Source organism: Rhamphochromis sp. 'chilingali', assembly GCF_963969265.1.
Source record: "Rhamphochromis sp. 'chilingali' genome assembly, chromosome: 3".
Lineage (NCBI taxonomy): Eukaryota > Metazoa > Chordata > Actinopteri > Cichliformes > Cichlidae > Rhamphochromis > Rhamphochromis sp. 'chilingali'.
In genome coordinates, this window is record NC_137931.1 from 37716071 (window position 1) to 37728964 (window position 12894).

The following is a 12894-nucleotide window of genomic DNA, read 5'->3' on the forward strand; positions in this document are numbered from 1 at the left end:
AAACATTGGTATATTTTACTCATAAAGTTTACAAGAACTTTGCATGCAGTGACCTTTAAAGCTTGAAACAAAAACTGCATTTTCTCCAATTTGAGGCTCCAAAAGTTAGTCACCTGACAGTCAAGTTGTGTGTTACAATGCTCAGAAATGAACATGTTTAGAGTCTGACAGAAAAAGGGTTTTTTGTTTCTATTGTTTTTATAATTTACCTGTTTTGCTTCTGGTAGGACTTAAAGTTATTAGCTGCTGCTTTGACACCTTTCAGACCTTTGCTAGGCCTCACTTGATCTAATTTGAGCCACTGAGCTGGATCTCTCCACTATGTGTTTGTTGTGCGAGTGTCTTCTGAAGGTTTTTTTAATGGTTTAACGAATAAAGGTTAAAACCTGTTGGTCATTAAATGCAAAGCTGGTTTACGGCATTTCCATGTTGGCTTCACATTTTAAGACCTAGAAGCATCAACGGTCACTGCTGGCTTAAAATAAATGATTAAGTTGAGGCTTCAAAATACAGAATCCAAAATTAATGAGTGACAGTGGCCAAGTCCATCTTTGACATGCAGGCTGTAGGCTAACACATTTAAGAAAACCTCACAGTATTCTGTCAGTTTATCACTGCAACCAGCGATTTATGTAGTTATTCTCTTATATAAAGCAATGACTACACCAAATTTAACACAGGTTAGTGTTCCTGGCTACATTTTAACCACTGCTAAAAGTGGTGGCTATTTTTAGCCAAAGTGATCAGTGTCACAAGTTAAATGTTTGACTAACTTTTGAGGAGTTTTAGCAGGAGGAGGAAATGGCACCGCTGGCGGAGGTACAGTCTCCAGGTTTTGGCTCTCTGGGAGATATTTCCTGCGAACTGGCTTCTGTGGAGGTTGATTGTGAGAGGCGGCAGTCATGTCCTGAAACCATAACAGATGAAAAGATAGAATTATTGTAAGAAAGACACTGACTGTTACACAAGAGGAGTGGCTCAGTGAGCAGTCCTGACCTGTTGTGAAGGATTCGTCATGTCCTCAGTGCTGAGCCCAAATCTGGAGTGTGGCCCCTGATCTTCAGGTTTCACACTGCTCTCCTCCTAAAGGCAATAAACCAAAAAACTTGGCTTGGACGTTTGTCATGTAAGATAGATGATAAAAGATCTATTCCTCCACGGAGAAAAGAGTGTTGATGCCATGATGAGGTGAATTAAATTGAGAGAGGAGCTATAAAGAGGCAGAAAGAAATGTGCTGGCCCTGACCGTGTATAAATCAGCACCTTCCCTGCAGGGACTGCGATGTAGGGCTCTCCAGACACGGCCTGCTCAGGGGCAGCCATGATGGATTACTTTGCTTTTATTGCATCACCTTGCTGCCTTATTCCTTTGTTTTAAGATGTTTAATGTGTCACCACATGGTTTTTAGGGCGAAAGTGTGAGGACAGGCCCTAGTTTTGTGAAAGTTGAAGGCATTTCTTACAGCCTTTCCCATCTGTTAATGTTGGATTTAGTGAATTTGATCCGCTAATTTGTCCGGGCTGCAGTCTTCACTGTGGCGGCAGTGGGCTTTCGTGATGCTTAAAGCAGGCTCCTGTTGTAAATTGTACCCAAGAAACCTAAAAATGCATTTTGCTCAGAAACACCAACTGACTTTCAAATAAATGGCCCTGAGATTCACTGCTCCATTGGACGCGAAACACAGCCACAACATGGAAACATACAGACGCTGTAGTAGTTGCTACAGCGGCAAAAAAACCACAGCAGAACCATAAGCAGAGTGTGTGGTCAAATCAGCTGCAAAGGCTGGTATTAAAGAAGTGCCATCACTGTCAGTTTCTAGAGCGTGCATTTTTAAAACTTTCCTCATTCAACTGGAATATTTAAGAGCAATGAGACAAAGGAAGCTTATTCAAACAAGAGGAAACAAAACACAAACTGGACACAACAAATGAATCAAAAACAGACAACTTTAACCTTGTCCAACTTTCTGTCTGAATGTATCAATGCATGCAATGGATCAACTGGACTCTCTCCACTCCTGGAAGAGACCAGTGGACCTTGGTAAGCACCAGGGGCGTAATTTCCAGGGGGTTAGGGGGGTTATGACCCCCTTAATAATCAGACCCAACCAATATACCACCCCACCCCCCAATGTTCAGCACAAAGTTGCACTGATGGTAAGCACGGATAATAACTGAGCTAACAGATACGTTAATATGTTCTACTGTGGCAATAACATAGACTGTACCTAAAAGATGGACATGGTTACAGTGATGCCACCCACTGGTTTGTTAACTACAAATCTCTCACTCGCAAACTTTGTGGCTCAGTCACAAAGCAGGCCCACCCTAAAAATAAACCCCGATTTGGTCTCTCATTTGCTCTGACCACAAATTTCACGTTGCGTTAAATACAACTTAAATCTAACAATTGAGACGTAAAACGTGACATCAAAGCTTTTACTGACCTCACAGATCAAGTTTACCATTAGGGTCATTTCTCCCAGGCTTTCAGAAAATAACTAAATAACAATATCAGTACTTCAACAAGCTTCATTCCTCCCTCTAGTTTTCTCTTAAATGCAGTGCATGATGCTTCAATAGTGACCACCTGTTTTTCACCACATGTAGGGCTACTTTGACTTCAGCGCATCAGGTATAGTAATACTCACTACAGAATATAGCCTGTAATACAGTAAGTAATGAGTGATTTCAGACATAGCCATGTACTTAAACTGCTCCCATGAGTTCCCCACAAAAGCAGGTGTCAAAATATTCACACTTAACTCAAGATTGACATGTTTTATGTAAAAGGAAGTTATTTTTAAGGACGCTTATACTTCACTGATTTACAATGCCTCTCTGAGGAGCTTGGGCTGGTGTGGATTTCTATTTGCCTTACTAAGTGAGAAATGTACATCTTATAGCTACCTTTGGGATGATCTAGTGCAGCTGGTTTTAATTAAGTAAAACACCATGTGGGGAGACAGAGAGATGGCCGTGCTCTATCGTGATGGGGAGGAGAAGAAAGAGTAATGGATCCAAGGTCAGAGTGAGAGTAATGAAAGGGCACCTTAAAGATAAGTGATGACAAAGACAGAAGTTAGAACTGAGTGATTTACAGCAGTGGTCTCCAACTGTTTTTGCGCCACGGACTAGTCTATGTCTGACGATTTTCACCGACCGGCCTTTGATGTATTTATCCGCAACACCTTAAAGTAAAACCAGTACCGGTACAAAAAAAAGAAGATTTATTCATAAGACCCAGGAAAACCGAGTTAACAATAAAAACAACTTAAAAAATAACAATAAAAACCATAAATTTTACATTCGAGCCTCAACTCTCACGGCCCTGTACCAAACAACTCACGGACCGGCCCGGGGGTTGGGGACCGCTGATTTACAGCATTCAAAAACTAGAAAAAACCCCACATCCACACCAAAACGTAGGCAGATGCTGGGCCAATAACAAATCTAATCTATGCACATTTTTAGCACGCCACAAAAACTGACACTTCAAGCACATCTTGTCTAATGAAGAGTATGATTTAGAACACACAACACCTGATGCGAGGGGCAGTACTGAAGCAGGAGCTGCTTTGCCTTTTGACCTTAAAACTACATATGATTTTTGTAATGAAAGCCAGAGGTTTGGACGCCATAAAGCCAGAAAAAGCTGCCAAAATCGCTTCACTCCCACAAGAAAAACAAATACTGAACATAGCTGCGCAAATACAATAACCTTTGAGAAAGGAATGGGGATTTTTTTTCCACCTGCAGTTCCAGGAAATGTAGTGCAGTAAAATACAGTACTTTTCCATGTGCACACAGCGTTGATTATGGCTGTGGGGTGTGCGGCTCATTTAAACAAACACACACATTGATAAAAGTACCAAATGCACCACAGTAATTAGCGTTTGTGTTACTTATCATACGGCAGCAGTGAAGTTTATAAAGCGATTCATTAGAAAGCAACCACAAAATCAGCTCAGTTTTACAAGCAGCATATGTGCTGAAGGACACGGAGGATTCTGAAGTGAGGATACTTCCTAATATGGTGCTTACCCATGATTTTTAGATTAGGCTTCCTACTGAAGGAAGAGGAAATGTCTAAGTTGTCAGACTATGGAGAAGTACAAAAATGACACAAAGAGAAAAAGGAAGTGCTCTTCCTGAGAGGATGCAGGAGTATTTCAAAATAAAATAAATGATGAGCAGAACCATCAGTTTAATTTATTACAAACCTTTCAGCATTTTCACAGGTCCTTAAAGCCAACTATCATTAAAAACATACTGAAAGGAACGACTCGTGTATTGCGTTCAATTCAGTCTGAATGTAACTCGCTTTAAGAAACTGAGTAGCACCACTGGAAACTCTTTGAGTAGTACCGCCTTCTCAGGAAGGATTTTTAACAAATACACAATTTAGGCTTTAAAAAGCCATCTAATTTGCATGGACTTTCATGTACACTTCTGTCAACCTTTTCATTTATTTGTGTCTCGTAATAGAAACTCATACTTTTCCCAAGCACGTCTTTGATGACACTTTTATATATCTGCGATGGAAAGTTGTGAAGTGGAAAATGCTGACGTTTCTTTTTGTAACTGCAATTTGTGTTGCTGTTTGCTACATTTGCAAATTCCCACTGAAACAAAGGCAGACGTTCAGGTTTAATGCTCACCTCTTCTCTGAAGTGACTGAAGTCAGCAAAGTTTGGCTGCTGCACTTTGCTCTGGACAGTTTTCTCCGAAGCGCCGATAAAATGAGAAACCTGACAGGAAAGAAGATTTCTGTCACTTTTAATCTGAGAAAAAATGATGTTGTTGTATTGCTTTGCTCAGCATGCAGTACTACCGTCAAAATCTTAATCAAACAGGAATTACCTGCGAAGCTGTCGGTCTAGGAGGGAGGGCTGGAGGAGGCAGCAACCATCCACTTTTTACTCCTGGAATCCCAAGTGAAAAGCTTACATTGCAATGATGTCATACCCCTGCTTTGCTCTCGGGATACAGATTTCCCTCCTTAAACTCAAATATACCATGCACATTTATAACCACAAACTGAATGGCTCTCTTGTGAGTCTCTCACCTTTCAGACTGAATACTGAAAACCACGCATCTCCATTTCTGCTTTTGTTCCCCGTAAAAGGAGAACTGCCATAAACGACGCATATTAACTCAGTTGCAAAACGCACTGCTGCTCCCAGCTGTTTGTGCTTCTCACCTTCCGTATTGCAGAGATAATATGATGGGAGGAGCAGGTCATACCTGGAGCGCCCTGCTGGAAGAGCTTATTGAGGTCCAGCGATGAGGCCCTGGAGTGGGTCTTCTGGGGTCGAGGGGGAGGGGTGGGTGGCTCCTCGGCCTTCTTCATAGCGTCTTCGATTGAAGTGCTGGAGTAGGACCTGGAGGTCACACGGATGAGAAAATGTAATAATGGTTAATGAGCAGCTCAAGTTGAATCATTTTAGTTGGAGTGGGTTCATTGTCACCTTGGTCTAGTTTTTGTCTTCATCTGTGGATCCAGATCTTGAGGCGGTTCTGTAAGAAAGATGAATACTAATAAGTGTGCTCATTTTCAATCAATCATCTGTAGGCAGATAATAACCACTAGGGTTACTTTTTATTTTTATCTTTCACCAAAAATATATCTTACATCTAGCCAGGAGAGAGTCGTGCGCTTAGAAAACGCAACCAAATCACAACAAACAAGCATTTTCACCGAAGCAGACAAAAGAGGAAAGATCCCCAACTCAGAGAAAGTACTGAGGTATTTGTGGCACCCCACCAACCCGAGCTCATCTGAAACTTGTAGCACATGATGTACTTTTACACAGGAACAGAGAAATCTCCCCCATGCTAAGGGAAGGGTTAGTTTCACCTGGCCGCTCAGGAAAAGCACTGAGCTGAAGAGTTACTTTGTCTTGAGATGTCGCAAGCATCTTCACATCTGTAGACACAGTAAAAAAGAAAGATCAGAAATGACGATGCAACAAAAAAAGTGTTTTTTTCCCCCCCGTATTTAAAAACTCTGATAAGCAATAAAGACCTTTTGCCTTAACTCTGCTTAGACTAATAATGTCTTCATACACACTCGGCCCCCAAGGGCCCACTCTGAAACACCCATCCATCAAGAGCATATCAGAGCAGCATTTACTCACTACTTAAGAAATTATGGTTCACTGAATAGATTTGCTTTATTTCAGTATCGCATAAACTGAGATCTTTTTTTGGACTAAGAAATAACATATGTTAGCATTCTCTCTCTGCTTTGTTTACTCTTAGAGGATGAGTGGGATAACAGACATGTATTGTCCTTTTGTTTGTTAGTGTAAGGAAATTACCATACTTACTGTATGGTGGATTTATTTCTGTGCAAATGGCTTGGAGAGAAGAAGTACTGAAAGAGCACCATGGGACTTTTTGAGAACCATTATCCCAGTTACTATAGTGTTATACCTTTGGGAGAGTACCTAGTTCAAAGTGAATCTGTTTTACATGTGATTTTAATAAGCATAACTTTTTTACACTTGTTACTCAAAAAAACAAAACTAATTGCTTTATAATTACCTTGTTTACTAGATTCTTCTTTCAAGTCTTGTTTCGTTGAGGTTAAGCTTGGCTGGAGTCTCTGCATAATGCTCGGATCCTAAAAAAACATGGCGCGAAGAAAATCAGGACGTGCAAAGACTGAAATAGTTTAAAGTGTGCATTTCAGGAAGTAAAAGATGCTCTAAGCTCAACCTGTTGCCTGGTATGCAATGTACTTGAACCTGGTTGTTCTGTCTCGTGTTCAGCTTGCTAGTGCCCCCTACAGGCAACAGGATGAAACTACAAATAAAATTTTAAACAAACCACTGACGATTTGTTTTACCATCTGATTCGGCCTCCGTCCAGGATCCTCAAAGACAATTAAAGGCCCTGTACTCTGTTGAGAAAGCATGGTATAAAGAGCCCAAGTCTGAATAAATTCATAGCCCAAATAATTAATTTTTGCTACTTGTGTCCGTCGTACTTCATGAGTGTCCGGTATGTCCTCTTCGTGCTGCATGAACCCCGGCCGCAGGCTGGGAGGCAGCGTCTCTGGGAGAGGGTAACCATTCTTTCGGGCCACAATCAAGTGGAACGCTGTGCAAAACTCAGAAAACGTGAGAGCCCCATCTCTATCCACATCACTCAGCTCCCTTTAAAAGAAATGACACACAAAGAATATATGCAAAACCTGAGAATGGAGCTGTGAAACAATAATAACACATAAAGCTGCATGAAACTATTCTGTTAACACTTTGTATTTAAGTTTCGTGGAAAGCACCTGGTAATCTGTTCAAAATTCTTGGAAAATATAGCTTTCTTTGAAACTGAATCTTTATTTAAAATCAGATAAAGATGAATTTAGTAGCAGGCATGCAGCGCACGGACCACAAAGACTACTTAAACCAGTAATATGTTAGAATCAGTTGAGCAGAAGTATATAAATTACAGTCTCCAGTTTCATAAATTTGTGACATATTACCAAGTTCTTTCCAGGAAACTATTATAATTACAGGGACATTAATCTGAAATTATACACCAGTAAAATGAAGTGTTGCCACAATGTTTACTTGGCCTTTTAAACATGATACTGCATTAGCGGTTAGCAGGCATTCTGTATAGATTTTGTCTTATTCAAAATTTATTACAAGTGAAAGCTAAGCCATGACATACTGTATAATAACATAAACTGTGAAGATATAAGCAAATACTCTTCTGTCAACATTACAGAAAGAGTTTGACGCTGACGCCAACCTCTGCTGGCAGGCAGTTAGCAAAGCTATTGAGTTATTCTGATAGCCTGCTTCTAGCATTATAAGCTAAAGCTAAGCTAACTTGCTGCTACCGTCATATTTTTCTTTCTTAATGTTAATATTCAATTCAATTCAAGGTTCTTTATTTGTCACATGCATAGTTATACAAGTATAACACACAGTGAAATGTAGCCTGACACGCTCCTCGACATGTGCAAAAATGGGGGGGGGGGGGGGGGGGGGGGGGGGGGTAGAGGAAGAACATTATATATATATATATACACACTATGGCACGATACCACTTTTTTATGTCCGATACCGATTCCGATATCATAAATTTGGATATCTGCCGATACCGATATGAATCCGATATAGTGTTTTTTAATCAACAAAACTGTTTTTTAAATATCTTGCTGCATTTTGTATAAGTTCATACTCAAGTTTAAAACAACAACTACACTAAAGCTATTCTGTTATACCTGTATGCAAAAAAAAAAAAATTTCATAGTTCAGCAATACTGATCAATCTAATAAACTTAAACCTACTCAATCCTCCCTATTCTGGTATTTTAAAGAGTACTTAGCGTAAATATTAAGCAACCTAACTAATAGGGTTCCAACTCCCAGCAACAAAAATAAAAAAATAAAAAAATAGGGAACCACCCCTCACGCTCCACCTCATGATGCTTAATCGACGTAATCAACCTTAATTTGATGCAGTGTGAAAAAAAAATGCACAGAAATCAATTATTTTTCAAGAAATATTAAATAGATTCAACATCTTTCTTCAGCAAAATTGCAGACTGCACAGATGGTACCTTCCCAAAGGAAAAAGTACTATAGCTTACTAGTCAAGTCAAGTCAACTTTATTTGTCAATTCTGCCACATGTACAGGACATACACAGAATAGAAATTGCGTTACTCTCAAACCCTAGTGATTAGAAAAATGCAAATAAAATAATTAAAAAGTAAAAATTTAAATAAATACAATACAATTTTACGTATAACAAAAAAAAAGCTATGCAATATACAATATACAATATTCAAGTAAGAAGGCATAGTGGTGCAAAATAGGCAAATAGTGCAAATGGGGATTTAGTAGTGTACGGTAAGAGATAGTGTAACAACAGAGTCTTATGAGGTCCAATGCTTAAGCAGTCCAATGCTCCACAAAGTGACTGGAGCAGGCCAGTGAGTGCGTCAGAGAGTGAGTGTGTGTGTGTGTGTGACAGAGTTCAGTGAGACCGTGGTGGAGAAGAGGGGAGAGGGGGGCAGAATCGGGAGGGAGTTTAGCTTCCTGACAGCCTGATGGATGAAGCTGTCCTTCAGTCTGCTGGTCCTGGCCTGGAGACTCCGCAGTCTCCTCCCTGACGGCAGCAGCTTGAAGAAGCTTTGCATTGGGTGCGTGGGATCAGCCGCTATGCAAAGGGCTTTTTTAGTGAGACGGGTGCTGTAAATGTCCTGGAGGGAGGGGAGAGAGACACCAATGATCCTCTCTGCAGCTCTCACTATGCGTTGGAGGGATCTATGGCAGGACGCATTGCAGGCTCCAAACCACACAGTGATGCAGCTCGACAGGATGCTCTCGATGGTGCCTCTGTAGAAAGTGTGCATGATGGGGGCTGGAGCTCCTGCTCTTCTTAGTTTGCGGAGAAAGAAGAGACGCTGCTGTGATTTCTTGGCCAGTGCTGTGGTGTTGTACGTCCAGGAGAGATCCTCTGTGATGTGCACACCCAAGAACTTGGTGCTGCTCACTCTCTCCACAGACGCTCCGTCAATGGTCAGAGGAGCATGTTGGGTGTGCATTCTCCTGAAGTCCACAACAATCTCCTTCGTCTTCTCCACATTCAGAGAGAGATTGTTGTCAGCACACCACGTGGCCAGGCGTCTCACCTCACTTCTGTAGTCGGTCTCATCCCTGTTGCTAATGAGACCCACCACCGTTGTGTCGTCCGCAAACTTGATGAAGAGGTTGGAGCTGTGTGATGGAGTGCAGTCATGGGTCAGCAGAGTGAAGAGGAGGGGGCTCAGCACACATCCCTGCGGAGCCCCCGTGTTTAAAATGATGGTGCTGGATGTATTAGTGTATTACTAGGGTATATATATTAGACTTAATAGTCACTATATACAGTAATTGACTTCTATTCATTTTACATCAAATTAAAACTTTGGGTGTAAGATTCGGATAATTATTTATTAAAAGCGAGACATTTTAAATGAGAATAAGAAAGAAAAGTATGTCTTTGTGCCCCCTTTTCCCTGTTCATGCCCTATCGGCCCCCCTGGCTAAACTTTGCTAGATCCGCCCCTGCACAGTTACCAGCGTCAGCTACGTAGAAAAAGATCCTCGAGTAGAAAGTAATATTAAATAAATTCTAACAACAGCTTATCAAGCTTAAACGTGCTGCTGTTGTTCAGCCGCTGGTTTCCTCTTTCTGGTGCAAAGTGGGCCAAAAACAAACCAGAGAGACGTACTCGCGACAGAAAAGCCGATCAGCTGATCATTAAGCAGTTTCATGATTGAAGTAGCAGCAGGAGAGGCAGTCGCTTGTTAAGCTTAACGCAGGAATGCTTTACAAACATTCAGAGATGGACTTACACACTTGCTTTACTTCTCTCGGGGATAACTTTGTCGGAGATGAAATGCGGGGTTGCTAGCAAAGCTCCAAATGCTATCCAGACCACCGACAGGTCCCGCATGCCACAGCCGCTCTATCACGTGATGCATACTGCTCCGACGTGCTAACGTTCTGAGATGAGTTACGGCGTGTTGCAAGTTTTGTGAGGTGCTTTCGTGATATTCAATGGATCGGATTACATTTTTTATTTTTCTCCGATATCCGATCCAGTAATTTAGGTCAGTATCGGACCGATACCGATACGTAATATCGGATCGGTCCATCTCTAATACACACACACACATTGGGTGAATGTGCAGTAGTAGCAGCAAGCAGATGAATTCTGTACATTAATATGAATAGACATCTGACTATTTTACAGGATAGACAATATAAACATATTTAAAATTAAAGGTAAATTGTTACTGAGTTAACTAACGAAAGCATAACAGTAACACAGCAAAAAAAGGAATCCCCAAATGTCCAACTTTTAAAAACAGGGAGTAATAGCCTCATGTCTTTATGTTCAAGGTTTTCTTACTCAGTCACAGACTAGTTACGTAAATAAGCTAATTTGACATTTATGTTTGCTGATCTCTGTTTCATCCCAGCAGCCAAGATAAGGTAACCTAGCGTGTTGACTAGAAATACTGTAGACTGTATATACTTGTATTCATTTATTATTATTAAATTGACATAAACTACGATACCATGAGTAAATATTTTAGTGCCAATAATAATATAATAATAAAATGCCAATTTAACCACCAACTGCTGTTATATGGCATTTTATGTTAATGTTTATCTGCTTACAGCTTCATTCTTCCCATCTAGCAGTGAGTAGAATTACATGAAAGTAAATAATCATAGTTCCAAGGATATAAGACTAATTTTGAGACTGCCTAAACTCAGCATTACTCAATTTACCGAGCCATTAAGAAGACTACTGTCTTCACCAGTGGGTTATAGTTTGATGTCCATAAGCTGGAGCTTCATTTTTTTATAAATCTAACTGTGCCAAAAAAAAGAAAAAGAATAATTTTTTAAAAAAGTTGTAATTTCAAATAAGAGGAAATTAAACCAGTTTTCCAGTTCAAACTAATGTAATCTCATCTTCCCCCTTTATTTCATTAAATAAAGAGTTAAAGAATGTCCCTGAGGCGAAACCTTTTCCCTTTGAGGAGGAGAAGTGTAGCACTGGTCTGCACTTTAAAAACAAAGGCCTCTGTCTGCCTCAGAGGGCATGCTGAGGCTCTTGGCTGAAAAACACCAAACTGACCCCAGAGCAGAACAAGGACACAGACAACACCATCATAAGTCAGCAGCACTTACCAAATGTGGGACAGCTCTGGAATTGGGAGCTTGGATTTTGTGAAGAAATTTTTTGCTACAGCTCCTTGAAATAACAAAGTGCAAAAAACAGTGAAATACTTTTATAGCAAGATGTTTTTTTTTTTGTTTTTTTTTTTTAAATCTTTAGATGAATGCATTTGAGGTGCAGGTGGGCTGTCCATACCCAGGATGAGAGCCCCCAGGTCAGGCTGCAGGCTCTTGAATTGATTAGTGTAATACTCCAGCTGTTCCTCTGTGATCCTCCAGGGGTCATCCTCAGTATAATCTGAAACAGCCTGCTGCTCGAGCCTTTCTACTGAGGAAGCCTGAGCACATACAGAAAATCAAAGTGGCATAATACAGACTTAATAAAACATATTTGTAAATCTTTAAAGAGAAAAACATCAGTACCTGAGCCATAGCTGGATGCTCCACAGTGGGTTTGGTCCCGTATTTGCTTGGTGAGGAGTGCTGCTCCAGCTGAACGATCGGCCGCGAGGAATGTTTGCTTTCGTAGGCTGAAGGATAGAAGAGAAAAACACAGCTTTGACGGAGGAGAAACTTGAGACTGACATGCAATGATTTCCTGCTGATTACACTCCTGAAAAATGTGATCTGAGAGAATGAAAGATTTACAGATCAAAAGGAACCGTGAGAAGAAAGAAACCGAAAGTTTCGAGGAATGAACAGGTGTCAGAAACTCAGGAAAACCTCATCGTTTTCATTTCTCAGTCCGAATTATTTGTTAATTACAAATGTACAAGCAAGCTCCAAACATGCTAAATCAGACAGTTTATGGCACGTGAAGACTCTGGAGAACTCTACAACTGCACAGATGGTGGTAGAACTTAACTTAAAAGGGAAAAAAGGGTTTTTAAAATTCTGATTTCCAGCTTTAATAGGAGTGAAAATGATCTCACCGATTTGCGGGTCAACTCCATTTCTCTGCTTGGCGTATGGGTAACTGCGATATGTCAATGGCGAGCGAGGTGGTGAGCTACACGGGGATCGTGGTGGCGACCAAGGTTCCTTTAAATACAGGGACAGTATAAATGAGGGGTGGGTAATCGATTTTCCAAAGAGCCCACATGAGAAACAGATACTGTTGCAGACAGGACAAACAAGTAACCTGAACTTAGTTGTGATCAATATTAATTTTATCTCTCTCAAACCGTGG

At 40.7% G+C, this 12894-nt stretch overlaps 1 protein-coding gene across 2 annotated transcripts in view; it reads right to left on the reverse strand.

The window, feature by feature from the left end:
* Positions 1-12894, reverse strand: part of reps2 (RALBP1 associated Eps domain containing 2) — a 31904-nt gene that overhangs the window by 5627 nt on the left and 13383 nt on the right. Inside the window, exons 4-17 of one of the 2 annotated variants that reach the window (XM_080877869.1) lie at positions 12638-12746; positions 12129-12235; positions 11902-12043; positions 11718-11781; positions 6998-7166; positions 6857-6910; positions 6553-6631; positions 5864-5932; positions 5475-5523; positions 5251-5387; positions 4867-4928; positions 4665-4754; positions 997-1083; positions 774-907 (exon numbers count right to left, since the gene is read on the reverse strand). In XM_080877869.1, the coding sequence (XP_080733995.1) occupies positions 774-907; positions 997-1083; positions 4665-4754; positions 4867-4928; positions 5251-5387; positions 5475-5523; positions 5864-5932; positions 6553-6631; positions 6857-6910; positions 6998-7166; positions 11718-11781; positions 11902-12043; positions 12129-12235; positions 12638-12746 (1352 nt within the window). The remainder of the gene's footprint in view (positions 1-773; positions 908-996; positions 1084-4664; positions 4755-4866; positions 4929-5250; positions 5388-5474; positions 5524-5863; positions 5933-6552; positions 6632-6856; positions 6911-6997; positions 7167-11717; positions 11782-11901; positions 12044-12128; positions 12236-12637; positions 12747-12894) is intronic. The other variant, XM_080877870.1, reaches the window with a different exon arrangement.